General features: G+C 40.1%; 1 protein-coding gene across 13 annotated transcripts in view; it reads right to left on the bottom strand.

Annotated features, from left to right (window-relative positions):
* The window catches only part of Ptprm (protein tyrosine phosphatase receptor type M), an 832,110-nt gene that overhangs the window by 155,754 nt on the left and 655,984 nt on the right, over positions 1–20,372 (bottom strand). For 5 of the 13 annotated variants that reach the window (XM_070029553.1, XM_070029556.1, XM_070029557.1 and 2 more), the window contains 4 exons: positions 16,485–16,636; positions 12,076–12,150; positions 11,824–11,850; positions 6,444–6,631 (listed from right to left, as the gene is read on the bottom strand). In XM_070029553.1, coding sequence (XP_069885654.1) covers positions 6,444–6,631; positions 11,824–11,850; positions 12,076–12,150; positions 16,485–16,636 — 442 coding nt within the window. The remainder of the gene's footprint in view (positions 1–6,443; positions 6,632–11,823; positions 11,851–12,075; positions 12,151–16,484; positions 16,637–20,372) is intronic. The other 8 variants (XM_070029555.1, XM_070029558.1, XM_070029559.1 and 5 more) reach the window with 2 other exon arrangements.

The raw sequence follows: 20,372 nt of genomic DNA, 5'->3' as shown, positions 1-20,372 counted from the left end.
CAATGATTCCAACAGCCATCACACCAAGTGCCTTTTATTCTACCTTTTATTTATGCTTCTGTTTTCAAAAACCCAACAAAAGAGCTGCTGAGAACTATTCTTAAGACTCTCCCACAAGTATGTGCCATTCTCCCTTTGCAAGGGGTCGGGGGTGAGATTCTGAGTGCTGGGCTGTCTAAGGATCTAGACCTGTTTCTCAGCTAAGGGTTTTTCCCATTGAAGAACATTTGAAGATGGGGAGTTTACACTTCCATCTGGGCAAAGAGTGGTGGTTTGGTGGTTTTCAGGCAGTGCTTTCTTTATAGCATGTGCTGGCTTCTCAGATATGGGAAACAAACAAAAAAACAGGGAGAGGTTAGAAGGTCGGTTAAGGGGTACAGAACATGTTATAATTCTTTCTTATATGCCAGATATGGCCAATATGGACAAGGAATTCACAGAAATCACTGTGTTTATATTGAACAAATCCAAGCGTTTTACTTAGAAAAGAATAAAGGTAAAGACTTGAGAGAATGAACAGCTGTTCACTGAAAAAGAGATCATAGAAAAATAACATGTTTAAAGAAAATTCATGCTCTTCAGATACACTCAAATGCTGAAGATTTTGGTGTAGTGTCTTCCATCTACCCACAGTGTAAAGCAGGGAGAGAAAACAATCTCCATATTCAATTACACAATTAATCATAGCATTTGTGCACCAGAGCAAGAGACGGGAGGAAAGTAATGTTTTCTAAATACATTTAAATGCACACATACACATTATTTTGAAGAGCTGATCCAGAGTTCCTTACGTTTCTGATATATTTCAGCTCTGGCATTAGGAAGAAAAGCTTTCGGGCTCTAGAACAATGACCATTAGGTATTGAACCAGATCCCCTGGGTTTCCCAGCAGGCCCTAAATAGAGGGGTTTTTCAGTTGCTGTCAGGTCTTTTATCATAATTTTGCAGACCCAGAGGTACATATTCTTTCCAAATAATATGGCTGTTTGCCTACTTAAGGGTGATATCTTTCTGCTTGGATGCCTCCCAGGACTATGGAGTAGGTCATGCACAGGGTCATCACTACCTTGTTTTCAATGCACATGAACAATTTGTTGCATTCTTGCTGTGGGGCCAGCGGTGACAGCAAGAGGCCTAGCACCCCCACATCTAGCTTGAGGTCTATGGAGTTAGGATGGAGACACAGGGCTGCGATAAAGTTCACTTTTTAACTCCAGTTGATTAAAGGCCAAGCTGTCCACAGGGCAAGGAGGCTGAATCCCCTGGAGTGCAGCTCTGTCCTTTCTCTATTTCTGAGAACACCATATTGCTCCCAGGGGGTTCTCACAGCCTGCTCTTTGCTTGCAGGAGAAAGAACCAGCTCATCCCTTGCAGCAACATAAACAAACTTGCCCTTTCCACCTGGTCTTTCTCCTGAGATCCCTGAACCATTCTGCTGACAACTTACCATTTTCCATTCAATTCAGCATGTTTATTTCTTTATTGTGATTCATGTCTGAGTTTCTTTTGAATCAAATTATTGTGTCTCTCTGGTGAGATGTGCCATATAACTGTCTTGTTAGAACCAAATGGAATAAAAAGAGTTGCATGGAGGGCGGTATCATCTCACCAGACCCGCTTCCCCCATGTTTGCCTTGTTTGGACACACTTCTGTCAGCTCCAGCATCAGTCAGGAAGCCTTCCAGTAGTGTTTAGGCCAATTTTTAGATATTGCTGTCTTGGAAAAGACAAAGAAAAATTGCTTGGCCCAGGGTCCAGAGAGAAAACAATCACTATTTCAAAAATAGTGTGCAGCCTACTTGATTCGACTTTTCCCAATTTTTCCTAGTTGATTGGTTTTTCCCAACATACACTTATTGGAAGAAACCAATAGCTGAGCACACTGAGTCACAGTAGTGCCTGGCATATGGGTTGTCTTACCTTACCAGAGATGCCTCGGCTCTGAAACCTCTACCACTTCAGCTTGTCTGGAGGCCAGGCATTACAGAGCACTTCTGAACAGGAACGCAACAGTGCCATTCCTTTCTTTGTCATTCCTTTCTCAGCAAATACATTTTCCCACTCTCCCTTACTTCTTTGGGGTGTTAGTTGTTACGTTTTAAGCAATGCTTATATGCCTTGGACAGATACTATTTAAAAAACTGAGTTGTTCATCCTAATTAGTTCTTCATCCACATTTAGGAGAGAGAATTATTTTGATTGCTTTCAAACTCGATACAAGACTCTATGAATTGAAGTCCTGATCACTTCTGTGACTCGGGCACATGAGACGGAGGCTATTTCTCCATTACCGCATTCTTTTGTTTTGTGTCTACCTGCAATGCACCCCTTCACCTTCTTCTGGCCAATTTGTGCTCATCCTTCAAGCAAGAGTTATCCTTGCTCTAGACTGGCTTATGGGCCTGACACTGGCCTTCCAAGTACTCTGAATATCTGCTTGGAGACAGTGGATTTTGGTAAGATGTACCGCCATTGGTAGCTGGCTTCTTCCTCTGAACTGTGCGCTTCCCAGGGCAGGGAGCTTCAGTGTCATTGGCACTGAGGGTAGTACACAGATTACATTAAAACCTTCCAGAATCTACATTGACAGACACCAGAGGAAGAGGATTCTACGTCCACATGTACACTATTTCTTGGGGTTTCCTTAGATACAAAACTTTTATGGTAGCAATATTATTTCAGCAGCAATAAAATATAATTAGCACTATAGTATATATTTAAAATACTTTCTTAATTATTAACCACAGAATTAAACCTACTTATTTGTACTTTATTAATTTATTTATTGTACCAATACAGGAGCTTGAACTTGGTGTCTCACATTTATCCAGCTTGTTTGCTCATGGGTAGCACTCTTATCAATTGAGCCTTGCCTCTAGCTCTGCTTTTTTATTGGTCAATTTTTAGTTTTATTTTGTGTTGGTTCTGGGGCTTGAACTCAGGGCCAGGGTGCTCTCCCTTAGCTTCTTTGCTCAAAGCTGATACTCAAGCACTTGAACCATGCATCTACTTCCAGCTTTTTGCTGATTAATTGGAAATTACAGTCTCATGGACTTTTTTTTTTTTAACCTGGTCTGGCTATTAGTCTACTGAATGGCTAGGATTACAGGTATGAGCCATTGGAACTCAGCTATGGCTGTTTACTTTGGAGTGGATATCCTGAGGACTTTTCTGCCCAAGCTAGCTTCAAAGTGTGATCCTATGAATCTCATCTCCTGCATAGTTAGGATTACAGGTGAGGGCCTCCAGTGCCAGCTATTTCCAGGTTACCTTTTGATTATATATGATACATGGTAAGAAAAATTGTGTAGTTCTAGAGATGTGGCAAAATGTACTGACACATTTCCATACAGTGAGAGACTCACTCTCCTTAGATCGTTATATACAACAGATGGCAGAGATGGGCTGAAACCTGAACATAGTAGTTTCTCTACAAAGAACATTCTGTAAATTTCTCTTAGATCTCATTGTAAGTACATTTTCCTCCACTAGCTGACATTTCAAATGAATCATTACTATATGCTAGATAAAATTTTAGCATTAATGACATATTACATGATTTAATCCCTACAACAACGTTGTAAGGTTGATACTGCCATGACTCCACTTTAGAGATAAAGAAATTGAGAGTTGGGGAGTTTAGGTGAATTGCCCAAGGCTTACAGAAAGGACACATGTTCCACAGTTCGACTGAAAGAGACAGAAAATCTACTTGAACTTTAAAAACATAATCATTTGAAAGATTCCTAGATTCTCCCAGGACAAAAACTACCTGTGGTAAGAGAAACAGCAAGAATAATTGCTGAACAGGAGTCTTCCTTCATTGAACTGGGAATTTCCTCAAGCTTGGCTATGGTCACACAGCTAAGGAACGAATCTTATATAATTCAATGATAAGACAAAGGTGATAGAAAAGGGTTTCAGTTCTCATTGTTTAAGTTGTATAGATTCAACTCTTCTTCCCTTGATAATTGCTCCCAAACACACTGGAATGCCCTGGAAGGGCAGCATGGCAGACAGGGCAGAGGTATTAAAAAGTGACAGAATTTTCTAACAGGATGTTTCATTCATATTCTTCCCATTGCTCCTTCCCATTTTTTCGTGCTTCATTTTCTAAAATATAGTATTTGCACCTTTTCCTCCGCATCTTCTATCTTCATATAACTAACACAACATTTTTTAAATTTTGTGTTGGTTCTGGGGCTTGACCTCAGGGAGTGAGTACTCAACCTTTTCTTTCAAGGCTGGCAAGCTAATACTTGAGCCATACCTCCCCTTCTGACTTTTTGGTGGTTAATTGAAGATCAGAGTGTCGCAGACTTTCTTCTTTATGCTGGCTTAGAACCATGTTCCTCTTAGCATCCTGAGTATTAGGATTATAAGAATGAACTACTGGCACCTGGCTATTACATTTTATTTTAGTAAATAACTCTTCTTCTTTCTTTTCCCATACCAGGCTTTTAACTCAGGGCCTTTTGTTTGCTTGACTGAAGAACTTGAGCCACTCCTTCACTCCTGACTTTTACTGGTTAATTGATGATAATCTCATGGACTTTTCTGTCTGGGCTTGCTCTGAACTTCAATTCTCTGGATCTCAATCTCCTGAGTAGCTAGAATTACTGATGTGGGCTACTAGCACCTGGCAAAGTTAAAACCAATCTTAATGAATTGTCAATCATAATATGCTTAAAATGATTATAAGATAATTCAGTTTGTAGAAATAAATCAAAAGTAACCAGGAGATCCAAGTGGGAAACGATTTTTTGCATATTTTCAAAAATGCATTGCTTATAGTTTGTTATAGAAATAGCAAGGTAGGTATTTTTAAATAGTCCATGAAAAATTGGACTCAGCTAATTTTTGAATTATTATTTGAGCCTATACCTAATCTTTTTGACATTAACATCTTTAATAAACATGTGAGCAATATCTGCATTCAGAATATTGGATAGAACTAAGACATCATCTCTATTCATTAAGCTTCTATTTTCTCAATAACCTAATTTTGTCTTTCATAAGATATTAATGCTTTTGAAGTCTTACTCTTAATCCCATTAATTCCTAAACTACCCTTTAAAAGTGCATGAGGCAATATGCAAAGGCAGTCAATTTCACTGAATTATACATTGAATTGGCAAAGGTAAATCCAAGAATTCCGGGGTTGCTAAAATGTAGAACTTCATCTGAAAAATATTTTCTGAACTGAAATCACCCTCGAGGGACATGGTTTGGATTAGTTTCCTTGGCTTCGTAGTCTTCTCAAATGAGCTCACTGGCCAAATACCAGAATTTGCACATGAACTGAACAAGATGTATCTGTCTATGTCGTACTCTTAATATGTGGCAGTGCCTTGGCCAACATTAGCCTCATGTGCAGTGAAGTCTTTGATAATGAGGACTTGGACGAGAGCCCAACCCAAAGCAGGTGGCATCTGAGGTGGGACTTGAAGCATTGTGAGTGGACCCACAAGAGGTAAAAGAGCAGAGTTTGAAGCTCACAGGCTCGAAGTGGAGATAGGAACCAGTATTAAAAGTACTGTAATTTTAGACAAGATATTTCTGAATTGTAAGTTAATTATGTAAACATGAACCAAAAACATACTCTGAGGTTTAAAAAGCCACTGTCAAGGCTACAGGAGTGGCTCAAGTAGTAGAACATCAGACATGAGCTCAGTGACATGCTCTGAAACCTGAGTGGAAGGCCTGAGTTCAATCTCTGGAACCAGAATAAAAAAAGCTACATGTCTACATAGCTTGATTTCTATCTTGAGTTATCATACTGTTTCACCTTCAGCAATAACTATAAGCTAATTTTAATAACATAAAAAATCTAACCTTCCTACACTGCCTTCTGGACACCCATGCACACCCTCACGCAATGATGTGCTTATCTGAGTCAGACTCCTTCAAGTCAATGAGTTCCCTTCAGTCTGAGTGACCTTCCAACAAAACTGACTAATGGCAGAGGCCGTGAAAGGGGTGGGCCCTGCAGTTTATATTTAGTTGGAGACTATCATGTTCCCAGAAATGTCTTGACAGCTGCCCACAGGAGAGCCCAGGAGAGTGGCGTGCTGTCTAGGATGGCAGGACAATAGCAGCTGGCAGGGCCATGATAAGAGCCGGCCCCTGCCTTCTAATCTTTACCACATGACATCAATGGCTGTTCTAAAATTGCTTTAATTGGGCATTTTCTTCCTGAGATGTCTACAAAATGAGGGACGAGCATTGTAGTTAATTAGAGGGAAAGCCAACGAAGGTGAGGAGCAGGGAGAGAAGAGAGCCTGGTAGGTAGGCTCTATGCTCGTTTTAGTGAATGCCTTGGTACTAAGTCTCACCAGCAGCTGGAACCGGGTTCATCAACGAGCCACCAGCTCTCCTCTGGCATCTCCCTGTACCTGTGGCTTGCTGCATGTGTAAAAGGCCAGTGCCTGGGGCATGCTCACCTCATATTCCTCCTTGAAGCCATAGCCCTCAGCACACTTCATCTGTGTGATGTGTTGTAGGAGGTCTGCCACGCGGATGGCAGGATGAAGCTGCCCAGTCTGGTAGGGTACGTCTGCCGTCTCACGTTTCTTGTAAGTGTGGGACTGCACCAGGCTGCTGGTCTCACTGGCCATCGTGTGGGTCTCGTCTAGGAAAAGAAAGCCAGGGAGAAAATGAGGGCGAACCAGTGGGCCAGACTGGGTCACAGAAAACTTAAACAGCTGCCTGAAACATTCTTCAATCTGTGGCTGCACAATCCCAAGGGTGCCTCCGAAGAAAGAAAAGTTCTACATTTGGAACTCTAAATGGGGTTGGCAATACTGATAGGAATGAGGCAGAAATCTCTGCTTTTACAAAGCAGTCCAAACCATCTATTGTTTTGCAAAGCTCAATGATAAAAGCCTTTTAGCCTTTTGCTGCTAAAGTTGGTAGAAGTTTCCATCTGAAACTTCATCAAGACCTGGTTCAGAACCAGGCTTGGAGACTTCCAAATATTTGTTCCCTTGTTTGTGTGATGAAGGAAATAAAACTCAGTATGAATGTTGTGTGAGCAAATCAAAAGTGCACAGAATGGGTTGGCTTAGGAAGCTAGCAATGGGAATGGGGACTGGATACACAAAATCAAAGAAGTAGGGGGGAAGGGAACCTGGTTTGGAGGAAAAGGTTTTGATGAGTCACTTTGCATGCTTGGGATCAGAAAGCTTGACAAAATACTGTGGACCAACACATCACACGTGGAATGTTCTACTACAGCAAACATGCAGGCCAGCTCAGGGCAATACGCTGGCTCCACCAGAAGAGTCTACAGGTGAGACACACACTCCCACTCCCTCCAGAACTGCTCCATGGGGCAAAGTGGGAAACTTACCATTTATTGGCACTTTTAAGAAGGTACATATCAGGAGAAAAGAGGAGGAGAAAAAGGAAACAGGGCATAAGCAATAATACTGTGTGAATAGTTACAGGTATTTTTTAAAAATTTTGTGAATTCATTTTTTTCAAAAAGTTTCTATTCGAGGAGATCAGAGGGCAAAGCCTCAATGTCTCTCATCATCTTAGGATGGAGGTAATAGATTTAAGTACTCAATGACAAGGAGGTTAAGGTTAATATCATACTTGCTTTTCATTCCCCATGAACCGAGTAATGACTAAATAAAGCTTATTTGTATTCAACACATTTTCTCATTCAAATTTCTTGGACAACTCAACCAAATTGTGGTAGAAAATTAAATGTCAGAATTTGGTCAAATACGCCTAAAGAGGCTATATTTTAATGGATGACAACGTGTAAATTAGATTAATGAACTGTAGAAATGGTAGATATTTAAAAAATGTCTATGGCAGGAAAGTGCTATTTGATTAAGAATTTCATATTCGACAGGTTAAATTCACTACAATGCTGAATCCCTTTAGTTCTTTTATGATTGAGGGTGGCTTTCATCAAAATATAATGCTGAAATCAGCTAAAAGAAGCATATGCTACTCAAATTAATCTTACACATAAAAATTAAAATATTAGAAATAGTGTGTCCAATGTTGGCAAATTACCAGATGATATATCAAGAAGGAATTCAGCTAGAGTTATTTTTTATTTTTTTTAAAACTTTTGTACTCAGAGGTTCAGCTCCAAAGAAAATTTAGCCTTAGGATGCTTGGTGAGCTGGGCTTGTCCCGGACCCTCACTTCTGTCTGCATTGCAAAGCCCCTGGGGATGCATGGTATGAAAGGTGGCACACAGGTGTGTAGCTATGTTGCTGTTGCTGAAATGGCACCTGGATCACTACAAGGCGGCTAAAGACACAAAGACAAAATAAAAGAGGGTGGTAAGTTGACTTTATGATTTTTTTCATATGGATTTGCTTTGAAATTTAAATGTATGTTCCCATTTTAATAGTCACAAAGACACTTGAAAATTTTGCACACTAGATGTACTGTTTGGCAAAGTGCCAAGTTCTAGCAACTGATATACAGGAGCTGTACTAAAGTACTAAAATTGACTGGGCTTTTGATTCCTCCAGCAGGAAGTTCTGTTCTTTATACTAAAATAAATGGAACATTAATTAGTTTCCCCTCTGTGCCTCTCTTATTCTCTTAAGTGTTATATCTTGTGGGAGGAACATAATTAATTTGTCCTTCATTCTGGGCTAGACTTCTAAACTTTACCTAGGTGATATAGGCCTTTCAAGTGGATTCATCAGCAACCTGGTAACACTCTGATCCCAGGCCTTAGGTGTTTCTGAAGTTTCAAATCTACAGGGCTACAGCTGCGGTCACTGCTCTATACAACTTTCTGCACTGAATCATGACACACTGGTCTCCTTTCCACTCAACCACTACAAGTCCACCCAGAAAGAGAATGTTCTTAGCTAGTATGAACATACTAGATTTCTTTTAGGAAACTAGGTTACCTCTTGGACCAGAAATTTGTGACTCCTTAGTTGGTTGCTGGTAGTTTACTCCTCTGATCCTTGCTATTCAGGAGAAGGAAATCTGGAGGACTAAGGTTCAAGGCTAGGCCAGGCCAGACAAAAAGTCCACTAGTTTTCCATCTCCAAAATAAGCAGCATAGGGCTGGGAAAGTGGCTCAGTGGTAGAGTGCTTACTTTGCATGCATAAGGCTCTGGGTGCGACTCTTCAGCACCACATAAACAGAAAAAGCCGGAAGTGGTGCTGTGGCTCAAGTGGTAGAGTACTAGCCTTGAGCTGAAGAACTGTGGGACAGTGCCCAGCCCCAGAGTTCAAGCCCCATGACCGACCAAAAAAAAAAAAAAAAACCAAAGAAAAAAGCAGCATAAAGCTGAACTGGAAGTGGTCCAATGCCAGCCAAGAAAGCATGTGGCCCTGAGTTCAAATACTAGTATAAACAAACAAACAAAAAGAAAAAAGAAACAAATTCCTGACAACACTAAATGGGTAATTCATAAGTTTCCTCTGACTTCTTAATAAGGGTATATTGTTAACAAACCATATCACTTGTTATACATCTCCTACATTTGTTTAAAAATTACCCACTAATATCTTAAACTAAAAATAATGCCTTAGAAGAGGTAAAAAGAAACAAAGTGTCTCAATAACAGTTGGATAATTTTCTTAGAACTGAAAATTAATTCTATACTCTATATTCATGAATGTATTATTTTGAATTTTTTAAGAAATCAGTTGAAAAATATTGAATTGGAACTATTTTTGTGAAGGGAGAGGATCTATCTATCTATGCATCAATCATCTATCTACCTATTATCTACTTAATATATCTAATCTAGCCACCCAAGCAATCTGTCAGTCAAGCAATCAATCTATTTAGCTTTGCAAGAAAATGAGGTAAAGACATAATTACACTCTATGTGAGGGCTGGACATTTTGGCAAGTGAGAACAAAAGGCTAAGGTACTAGAGAATTTAGTGGTGCTCAACTCTAATTTGAAACAAAACATTTCTTCTTGTCTCAATGTAAATTGTACATAAGACTATCCTTCTAAATACTAGAATAGGCATATGTATTATCTTCTTTCCATGGTTTCAATAATCTTAGTATTCTTATTAAGCAACATATACATTTCCATTAGCAGCATTAATGGGTGTGAATATTCCTAAGTAGTACTATTGGTACCTACATTAACCATGCATGAGAATACTGATTTGTACATTTGGATGACTAATTTTTCAAGTAGTGTATCATTTTTGTGACTTGAATTGTCTGTTCAAGTGTCTCAGAAAAGAAGACAAACCAACTTTAAACGATGCCATTAGTGTTTATAATAACAAGCAGCAGTTTTAGAAAAAAATGATATTTGTTTAATAAGCTTTTCTCAATCCTGCTGTGAAATCTGAACATGTTCTTCGTCTGACAATGTGACTCTCAGCCCCCCCTGCTCTTTGCTCTCCCAGCAAGAGCGCATCTACAGAGAAACCTGGGAGAGAATGCCACAGCATACACAGAAAATCACAACCTCCTATCCATCAATTCTGTGAATGCCATTTGCATGTAGATATAATGTTCAGGCTCCTGTATTCCTCATTTGTGAAAAAAAATAAAAAGATTTCTCCTTAAGCTTGGCATTTAAAAAATGTGTGTGTGTGTGTGTGTGTGTGTGTGTGTGTGTGTGTGTGTGTGTGTATGCAAGTGCACATGCATGCTTTAGGAGGCTTTATTAGTCCTCAAAATAAGAGCCCCCCCAATTTGGGTTTTATTCTTAAACTTTGTCATAGTTCATTTCCCCCCTCCTCAGGCAACAAACTTGCTTCCGCCCAGACAACATCATAAGGGACATAAAAAATTAGCTTCTACTCAGAAATCATAACAAGTGAGAGAAAAGAGAAACACAGTGGAGGGGATTATGCTGTGAGGACATAAGCCCTGGCAAAGAGAATTAGGAAGAGGAAGTTGAACGATTGAGGATGGAGCTCTTGCTATAATGAATTGTTATATACCTGGAAGTCCTTTTTGTTGTGCTCCTTTCCGGGAAGGTTAGTAGTAGAAAGAGAACACAGCCAGGACACACTTGGGTTACTTATGCATCTCAAATGCAACAGCAGCTCATGCTCGTTTGCTTATCAGTCAGGTAATGCCATTTCTCCTCACCCTTCTTACACTGCACAAGCGGGAGGGTTTGTTTCCCTGTTACCCCCTGCTGAAAATATTTCATACTTTAAATGCATTCTGCCCCACTGGGCTAACATCTTCGTTCATTTCTAGTGACATCTGACACATAATAAACCACAGGATGACAACGTGCCATCGTGTCATTCTGCGATTCAGAACATCAGCTCTGCTAACATTCTGCTGTGTGACAGACACTGGGGGATGCTGGGGGCTGCCCTGGGCGCATGGGTAGGGGGCCTAAACTCTATTGTGATTGCTGCTCTGTACAACAGTGGGCATCATTAGAAAAATGCTGTTTTAGAAATTGGCATTTTTAGTGCTTAGCAATAAGTGAAAATAATGAGAAGCTATTTTCACTTTTATGACTATCACATTGGACAGAATTTAGCTTTTGGAAGTACACAGCTGAGTGATGACATGTCATTTTTCTTCCCCTGGGATTGGAACTGACATCAAACCCTGAATGTAGACAAGAACACTATTGGAGCTGCAACTGTTCCCTTGTGTCTTTTGATACCACCCCTACATACATGCAGCCAACCCTTCTTATCAATGGAGACTGCTCAGAGAAAGTCTTTTTGTCATCTCCCCCTCCCCATGCTCAAGTTTCCTCTCCCCTCCCAAGTCCCCCTTCTAATCACTGCATCATACAGAATTAGAACTGCAGCCTCCTGAGAATAGTCCCTGACTATCTCAATCACTTTTGCAATTAACTGTGGTAAAGTGAAATGTTCTCACCTAAAATTGCAGTTGGCACAAATGGGTCTGTCATACATCGTAAGCAGGGCAGTGCAGAGAAAGTGAAAAAAGAGAAAGAACAGTAAATGATTGATGAAAGGCCCCATCAATTTCCCCCATGAAAGCCAGAGGAAGCCCTGGCTCACAACTTATGGAACAAAGTAAGCCCCTAGAGCATGAGGTAGCACAAGGTGCTGGCAGTTCTGACTGCCAAAGGGTAGCAAAGGAAGATAAAATGGAGAACTCTGTTACCTGGGTAGTAGGAATTAGGCACCGACGTGCTCAGTGTGTTAGTTTTCATTGTAAATGATGATGGTGAAGACACAGCTGTAAATAAAAGAAAAGGCTGGTCAAAGGCTGTAGAGAGGGTTTGAGATCCTACATTACCCACACTCCTCTATGCGATGCCAACTGTTTGAATAAAGCAAATTCTGACATTCACTGAAGTCTACATGGCAAAGACTTTCATCCCCAGCTGACACTAGGTACCTATTTGCCCTTTTAGAGGACAACATACTTATATCACTTAAAGACTTGTCTTACCCTGAAAGGAAAAAAAAAGAGCAACACACTGGTGCTGGTGGCTCATGCCTGTATTCCGACTCAGGAGATTGAGATCTGAGAATCATGGTGCAAAGCCAGCTTGGGCAGGCTTAGGTCCATTAACTACCAGAGAAAACTGGAAGTGTCACTGTGGCTCAAAGCGGTAGAGCATTAGTCTTGAGCAAAAGAGCTCAGAGATAGCACGCAGGCCCTGAGTTCAAGTCCCACAACCAACAAAACAAAAACAAAAACCACCACCAACAAAACAAAATAGAGCAATAACGACAACAGCAACAACAAAAAACCCACAACCATAGTCACTACTTTGACAAAATCAACAGACTTCTGTTTGGCTTCTAGCCCTTTCTTATATAATTCTGCTATCACAGTGAGTTGAAGTATACAAATCAAAGTATTGAAAGGAGTCTTCATGGCTTCTTAAGAATAGTGAGAACCAGGCGCCAGTGGCTCACACCTGTAATCCTAGCTACTCAGGAGGCTGAGATCTGAGGATCGTGATTCGAAGCCAGACCAGGCAAGAAAGTCCATGACACTCATCTCCAATTAACCACCAGAAATCTGTTAGTGGCACTGTGGCTCAAGTGGCAGTGTGCTTGCCTTGAGCTGAAGAGCTCCAGGACAGCGCCCAGGCCCAGAGTTCAAGCCCCATGACTGACAAAAAAAAGACAAAAAAAAAAGAATAGTGAGAATGTTGGGCACACCTGTAATCCTAGCTACTCAGGAGGCTGAAATCTGAGGATTGCAGTTGAGAATCTTATCTCCAATTAACTACCAAAAATCCAGAAGTGGATATGTGGTAGAATGCTAGCCTTGGGTAGCAAATGGTATAGCATTAGCCTTGGGCAAACTAAGAGACAGTGTCCAAGGCCTGAGTTTAAGTTCTAGTGCTGGCACAACAAGAAAAAAGAAAGAAAGAAAGAAAAAGAATGGAAATAAATAAACTGGAATTCCACTGTGTTTATAAGTTTGTCAAAATCCTCTCCTTCCTCATATCTTGGAAATACACAGAGCTCTCCATACTGCTATGATCTGGATTAGGAAAAATAAAGGCTGTGTGTCCTCTATTGAATGTTTCCCATATTGCTCTTTTTTTTTTAAAGTGCTTATATTTCTTCCAAATATTCCTCTATTAACTCAGCACCATCATACTGTCTCTTTCTCCTAATAAGGAAAATCTATTCCAAGGAATTAGATGGTTCTATTAGAAGCAAGTATTTCTTTTTTATATACTTCTTATTTTTAAGGTAGCATGTCATCTCTTTTCAGTATCTTTAATTGATTTTCTATAAAAACACTTTTCTGAGTGCTCAAGGTAGTTAAACACTATGACCATATTCCTGGTTTATGCTTACATGATTTGATGCCAAGTTCCCATCATATTACCAATACACAATGTTATTGCTGTATTTATAGTAACATTCTGAATCCTATGGATATTGCATGTTGTAATTATTCTGATGGCATGCTAACATGCTTTAGCTTGAAAAACAGTATCTGTAGGACAATGCATTGTCGGTGTGTAGGTGTTTTAAAAATAAAATTACCTTACACAAGAGAACCAGGGGCTCAGGCTGCCTGCCATTCTATGTGATGCTTTTTCAAAAATACAGAAGGGTCACATTAGTGATGCATGGTGGTGGCAAGCTACCAGAACCAGAGAGCAATTGATGAAAATAAGAACTAAAATATTTTGCACTTGTAAACTCTGCTAGGTCACATGAGACTAATCCTGCTTTATTACTTGAGGGTATTTTTATGTGGTTGGTAAAAATGTGCAAGCCAAATACAAAATAGTTATATTTATTTTCACCTTTCTGTTAAAGTATTTAAAAATGCATTTGTTTCTCAGTGTACAAATTAAACCCATTCCTACTGCCAAGATGCTATGTTCCCATTTTTATAGCATATTAAAGTAGAAGACACTACTCCTATTTGCTTTGGTGGGGAGATTACTCCCAACTGTCATAAATGTGTTCCTGCTTAATTTAAAAATTTCCAGGATCCCTTTTTCTCACTGTGTCATTTCTAAAAGCAGCCCGCCTAACAGTTTCTAGCTCTTTCTTCCAGCCCTAAAGGATCTCACATGTATGCAACTTACCATAGGGGTGGGGCTACTAGGGATCTAATGAACATACTTCCTGAGAATTTTCATCCCATTGATAGAGTATTATGAAAAAGCTTAAGCTTCCAGGGCACTGCTGACATTAGATGAGATGCATAAGACCTACTCATTGTAGACAGACTGGGAGAAAATGGAAAGGCACTTATTATGCTTTTGTTACAGCCTGTATTGGATGTGAGAATCAAACAATGTCAAACTGCCAAACAGCAGATCAGCTACACAGGCTCATGTATGCTAGATTTTTGTAGAAGTCCTTTGTATGTCAAGAGTTTTGCCTTTCCATAGATACACTTTAAAAGAAGTAGCTGCCAAATTAAACTTCCAATCCAGAGACACACATCCTCAGGCTCAAACTTCAAATGCCTCAAAACTACTGATGTACATCCCTGATCTAAGGGTGGTTCATTTTGAGTACATTTATGAGGTGAACTACCATGAAACAGAAAGTTTGGAACCTCAGTGGGTTATGTTAAAAGCAACAGCATGTATTTTTCTGAACTCTTCCCTCCTTTACTTTCCCTTCCCTCTCCCTGTTTACTTTTCTCCTTCTCCTCCTTCTTTCCTTTCTTATTCCTTCTCTTCTTCTTATCCTGCAAAAATTTCTAACTCTGTTCTTCCTCTCAGCAAAAATCCTAACCCTGTACTTACCTAAAAGGATTTTTGAGCCCTAGTCTAAAACAAATGCAGAAGAATGCTTTATTTTGGCACTATATATGGATTTTTAAGTGAGAAATAAAACATTTGCTATAAAAAAAAAGCAGTGAGAATCCTATGAAAAACTGGGAGTAGCTTGTGTGAAGCTGAGAAACCATAGCTTCATACTAACATTGGAACAGCATAGAAAGGCAGAGAATAGAAGCCAATCAAGAGTGCTGTTTTCTCAGGGCATCAGAACAGCACCTGATGTTTGCAAGTCCACTGGGTTGAGTGTTTGTGAACACATAAATGTGGCAGGAAATGGCAGAATGAGTATAGCCACTATAAATGAAAAAAATGAAGGCCTAACTTCTCTGAAGCCAAGCAAGGCTCATGAGCAGGCACCATGTATTTATTGACCATGACATGATCAGAGAAGTGGCTGGAAGAGCAGCACCATCCACAGGGCCTGAGCAGGGCACTGATACACATTGGCTACATAGTTCATAAATGTCCCCTCAGACTTTACCCTTGAAGTCATAGATGTCTCACTGCACCCAGTTCTTCCATGCATTATTTGGCCCTACATATGGAACACTTTGGCTCCATCCCCTTGCTGACTAATGTCTTGATCATGTGGTCAGTATCAGGTTGTAGGAACAAATTTAACACACCAGGGGTAGAGAAAACTCTAACGCTTAACTTCATGAGTGTGTGCCATGAACTACAATAGCAGACATAACCATGGGATCCCCCTCTGGCCTCTCAGAATTGCACCAGGAACAAAGCAATGGTTGTTTTGTACATCACATAATCAACCTAATTGTTAGTTTCCTAAAATAAAGCCCTGTACCTGGATCACAGGTGGTAGCACATGAAGGTATTAGCTGAGCTCAGTGTGCAGGTTAAGATTTGTGAAATAGAAATACACTTTAATTTATTGTCACTAAGACCCCTATAATAAAAAGGCAGAACATGTCAGCTAAACAAATAAACAATTACCTTGTTTCTACCATTGAGTGAAGTGTTTGTAACAGGCTTCCCTGGTGTAGTTCCACACCTGGCTTGTTCATGTGTGTGATCTAAGCCTGTCTGTCACTACACACTATGCACTCACTGGCACTTCACCATGGTTTCCTGTGCTCTCGGACCTGATCCTAGCACCTTCAGAACAGCATCTATGCTAACCAACCCATGTGCATCATTTAAAGAGACCAGAGAAAGCAATATGGCATAACACTCCTTAGGAATGTTTTGTTGTTGTTTTTCATCTCCCAGTATGACCTGGAATCTCAGAGAACCAGAGTTGTAGGAAAAGTCATGCAAAATGTGTACTTACATCTCCCATTGAGATTGTGTGTGTCCATGAATGAAAAGGCTTCGTCACAGTTGGTGCCTTGCTCGGCATAGCTCTTGTCCATGGAATTCACCATCACTGTCATTTCCTGCCGTGTGCTGCTCATTGTTTCCTTCCGCTTCTTGGCCAGTTTCCTTAGGACAAAGAATTCAATTATATAGATATGCATGGGAACAGAAAAGGAAGCAGTGGCATGTATAATGGCCACTATTCATGAATAACAACTGAATTAATCACTTGTGAATTTATTTGTGTATCTTCTATATGTCAGAGACTCCGCTAGACTACATACATAAGAATGAAAAACATCCATTGCCTTCTCCAAAAATCCACAATGTAAAACAGTGTCCTTCCCTACACAAATTAAAATAATGATCTTTAATACATCCATCTGTTTATTGATAGTCTTCTAGACTTAATAGCTTTTTACTGGATTATTGTCTATATTGCCACATAGAATAGCAAAAAGAAGATTCTAGTAAATGTTGAGCAGGCAAAATGAAAATAGAAAATTTTGACTTATGATTGGGGTCAAAATATCATGTGCTGGACATGCACTGAATACACTCAAGCTGTACATCCCAGCTAGAATGTTTCCTCTCTAGGAACTCCTCAGGGTGCCCTTCTTCCCTAAGGAAATATAAAAAAGGACAAAAACAGCAATTCCAGCCTTTGCATACTGCTCAGTGACAGATAGAAACTCACAATCCAACACTATGTTACTTATATGAAAGCCATAATAATCTAAAGTATATTAATATAATAAGCAGATAAAACACACATAAAACACAGGCGGTGGCTTTATGTATCCAAGATAGACAAGAATAGGGTTTGAGAAGCTCAAGGAAAAAGGATACAGTGGGAGGGTTTAAGTCCATGGCACTATTACACCATAAAGACTACATACAATAATATTCAGGATCTGCCCAAGCACCTACTAGTCATGACCAAAGAAATAATAGCAGCTATTTCTATTAAATCATTTTGACACTGATTGATACTGAATATGCTGTATAATCAACACTGTATCCAAATCAAGTGATCACTAATACATTGAAAGGTACTGCATTGTAAGACCATATAGATAATCTTTATTATCCTTTCCAATGGCTACATAATCCAAATATTTTCCTGCCTGTAGTTATACACATCTTTTAATTTCATACTTTGAGGGCATAAGAGTTTCCTTGATATATTACCCTTTTAGTTGCAAAACGTTGGTAGAAAAAGAAAATACATTTTCAAACAGATGAGTAAAAATCACCTACAATGTCTCTGGTAGTGTACAGCTTTAAAAGATTGGGAAAGATCAGTCAACCCATGGTTGCTGTGGGCACTGGCAACCCTCCCTCACATATGAAGACATGGCTGTTTTTCCCACAGGTTCCCTGTTCTTCAGTCAGCTATGCCAGTGTAGGAGCCAGAGACTGGGTCTGGATAGTCTCAGCAGGCGTTCTGGGCAAAGGCTCCAGAACAAGCCCCAGATCCACAGCTGTGTTCCTAAGAATACATTTTCTCTCCACTTCTAACTGCCTGTTCCTGGAAAAACACTCTCAAGCCAGGTCTCTCCAGGAGCCCTGAAGTGGAAGACTGAGATAATTACCTCCATAATTCAGGCAAAATGCTCACTTTCTGCTTGAGTTTCTTTGATTTGCTTTGGACTGATGGATGTAGGTAATTGCTTCAGTATTCTTTTTCTTCTTGTTATTCTGCCTATGGAGCTACAGTCAACTTTATTAGACATTCCCCTGCCTTTTACTCCTTAATTTCTCTATTTCTGAAGGTGAGGAAACAACAGATAATTTTGCAACAAATTCTTGCACTAGTGTTGGCAGGGCAGGAAGGGGTGTTGCAAGATAAGGGGCATATATGCCCCCAATAAAACCTATGCTTGAACTGGAAAAACATTTATCCATTTAAATCTTTTTTTTTGGGGGGGGGAGTCCGGTCGTGGGGCTTGAACTCTGGGCCTGGGCGCTGTCCCTCAGCTCTTCAGCTCAAGGCTAGTGCTCTACCACTTGAGCCACAGTGCCACTTCCGGCTTTTTTCTTTTTGCTTCTGTTGTGCTGAGGAATTGAACCCAGGGCCTCATGCATGCAAGGCAAGCGCTCTAGCACTGAGCCTTCCCAGCCCCTCCATTTAAATCTTCAATATGCAAATTTCAGTGATGTCACATTAAACACTTCATTGCTGATCTTTAACCATAAAGGAACCTGGGTAAGTATTCATGGGTACATGATCAAATTAAACAGAGGTCAAGTCAGACCTGCCACTTTGAGCTCATATCCTTTAAGCCCCCTCCCCTTAAAAACTCAGCTGCATAGTCAACATATGGAATCAGCCTAGATACTCCTCAGTGATAAGTAGATCAAGAAAATGTGGTAAATATACACAATGGAATTCTATGCTTCTATCAGAAAGAATGATATCGCCCCATTCATAGGGAAATGGAAAGACATGGAAAAAATTATACTATTATATCAAAGTAAGACAGACCCAAAGAAACATAGGCTTCATATTTTCCCTTATTTATAAAAACTGGAATATGGCCGATGGTTCACGCCTGTAATCCTAGCTACTCAGGAGGCTGAGATCTGAGGATTGCGGTTCAAAGCCAGGCAGGCAGGAAAGTCCATGAGACTCTTATCTCCAATAAACCACTAGAAAACCAGAAGTGGCACTGTGACTCAAGCGGTAAAGCACTCGCCTTGAGCTGAAGAGCTGAGGGACAGTGCTCAGGCCCAGAGTTCAAGCCCCACGACCGACAAAAAATAAATAAATAAATAAATAACCCCCCCCCAAAAAAAAAACCGGACTGTGCCTATAAAGCTACCAGTAAACCCAATGGATAATAAAAGATGAATAATTACACCTTGGCATGATTAATTAATCAGCAGTCTAAACATTCACACAGTGAGAACAGAGGAGGATATTTTTTGGAGCAGATCATAAGGGCTCAATAACTATTGCACAAGATGATATAAAAATATATTTATTGAAATGACTTCCAAGACATTGAAGAGGTTTTTTATTACACTGTTTATGGTGGTTTTCTTCCTCCTCCTCCTCCTCCTCCTCCTCCTCCTCTTCCTCCTCCTCCTCCTCCTCCTCCTCCTCCTCCTCCTCCTGCTCCTCCTCCTCCTCCTCTTTCTCCTCCTTTTCCTCCTCTTTCTCCTCCTTCTTCCCTTTTTTCTTTGGTTCATTCCCTCCCATCACTGTTTTTTTTTTTTTTGCATTGTCTACAGAGTTTTTATTTTTAGCCATTTTTTTATTGTAAAAATGCCATACAGAGGAGAAAATTGTTTTTGATTTCTGTATCCTTTGTCTTGTATATAAGTTTATCTGATTTGGGGAGGGGAAGGGGAAGCGCAGAAACAGTGGGACAAAGAGTGAACCAATTCAGTAGTGAAACCCATTAGACACTGTGTTGGAAATGAACTATAACAACTTTGAGGGGAGGGAAGTTAGGGAGGGAAAAACTGGGAGAGAATGAGGGAGGGGACACTGTTCAAAAGGAAATGTACTCATTCCGTGACTTGTAACTATAACCCCTCTGTATATCACCTTGACAACAAAAAAATCAGCTCTCCATGCCTTCAGCAATTATTCTTGCATTAATTCCACCCTTCAACCACATTTTCCTTCCATCAGATGTCCCAAATATAAATGCCTTGCAGTGCTAGCCATGACATGTGGGGGAAGGACAATGAGGAGTAGGAGACACTGAAGAAACTGAGGGAAATAGCAAGTTAACGCCAGCAGGTAGACACCCCAGGCAGATCTCATTCATGCCCAGTTTTAGGAAAAATCAGGAATCCACATTTTACCTCAACTTAATTTTTAAGTATTGTTAAATAACTGAAATTAAAA

This window comes from Dipodomys merriami, unplaced genomic scaffold (genome assembly GCF_024711535.1).
Source record: "Dipodomys merriami isolate MVZ:Mamm:240054 unplaced genomic scaffold, mDipMer1.0.p SCAF_2, whole genome shotgun sequence".
NCBI lineage: Eukaryota > Metazoa > Chordata > Mammalia > Rodentia > Heteromyidae > Dipodomys > Dipodomys merriami.
The sequence above is the reverse complement of the archived record's forward strand: the minus strand, read 5'-3'. Positions and strand labels throughout refer to the sequence as shown.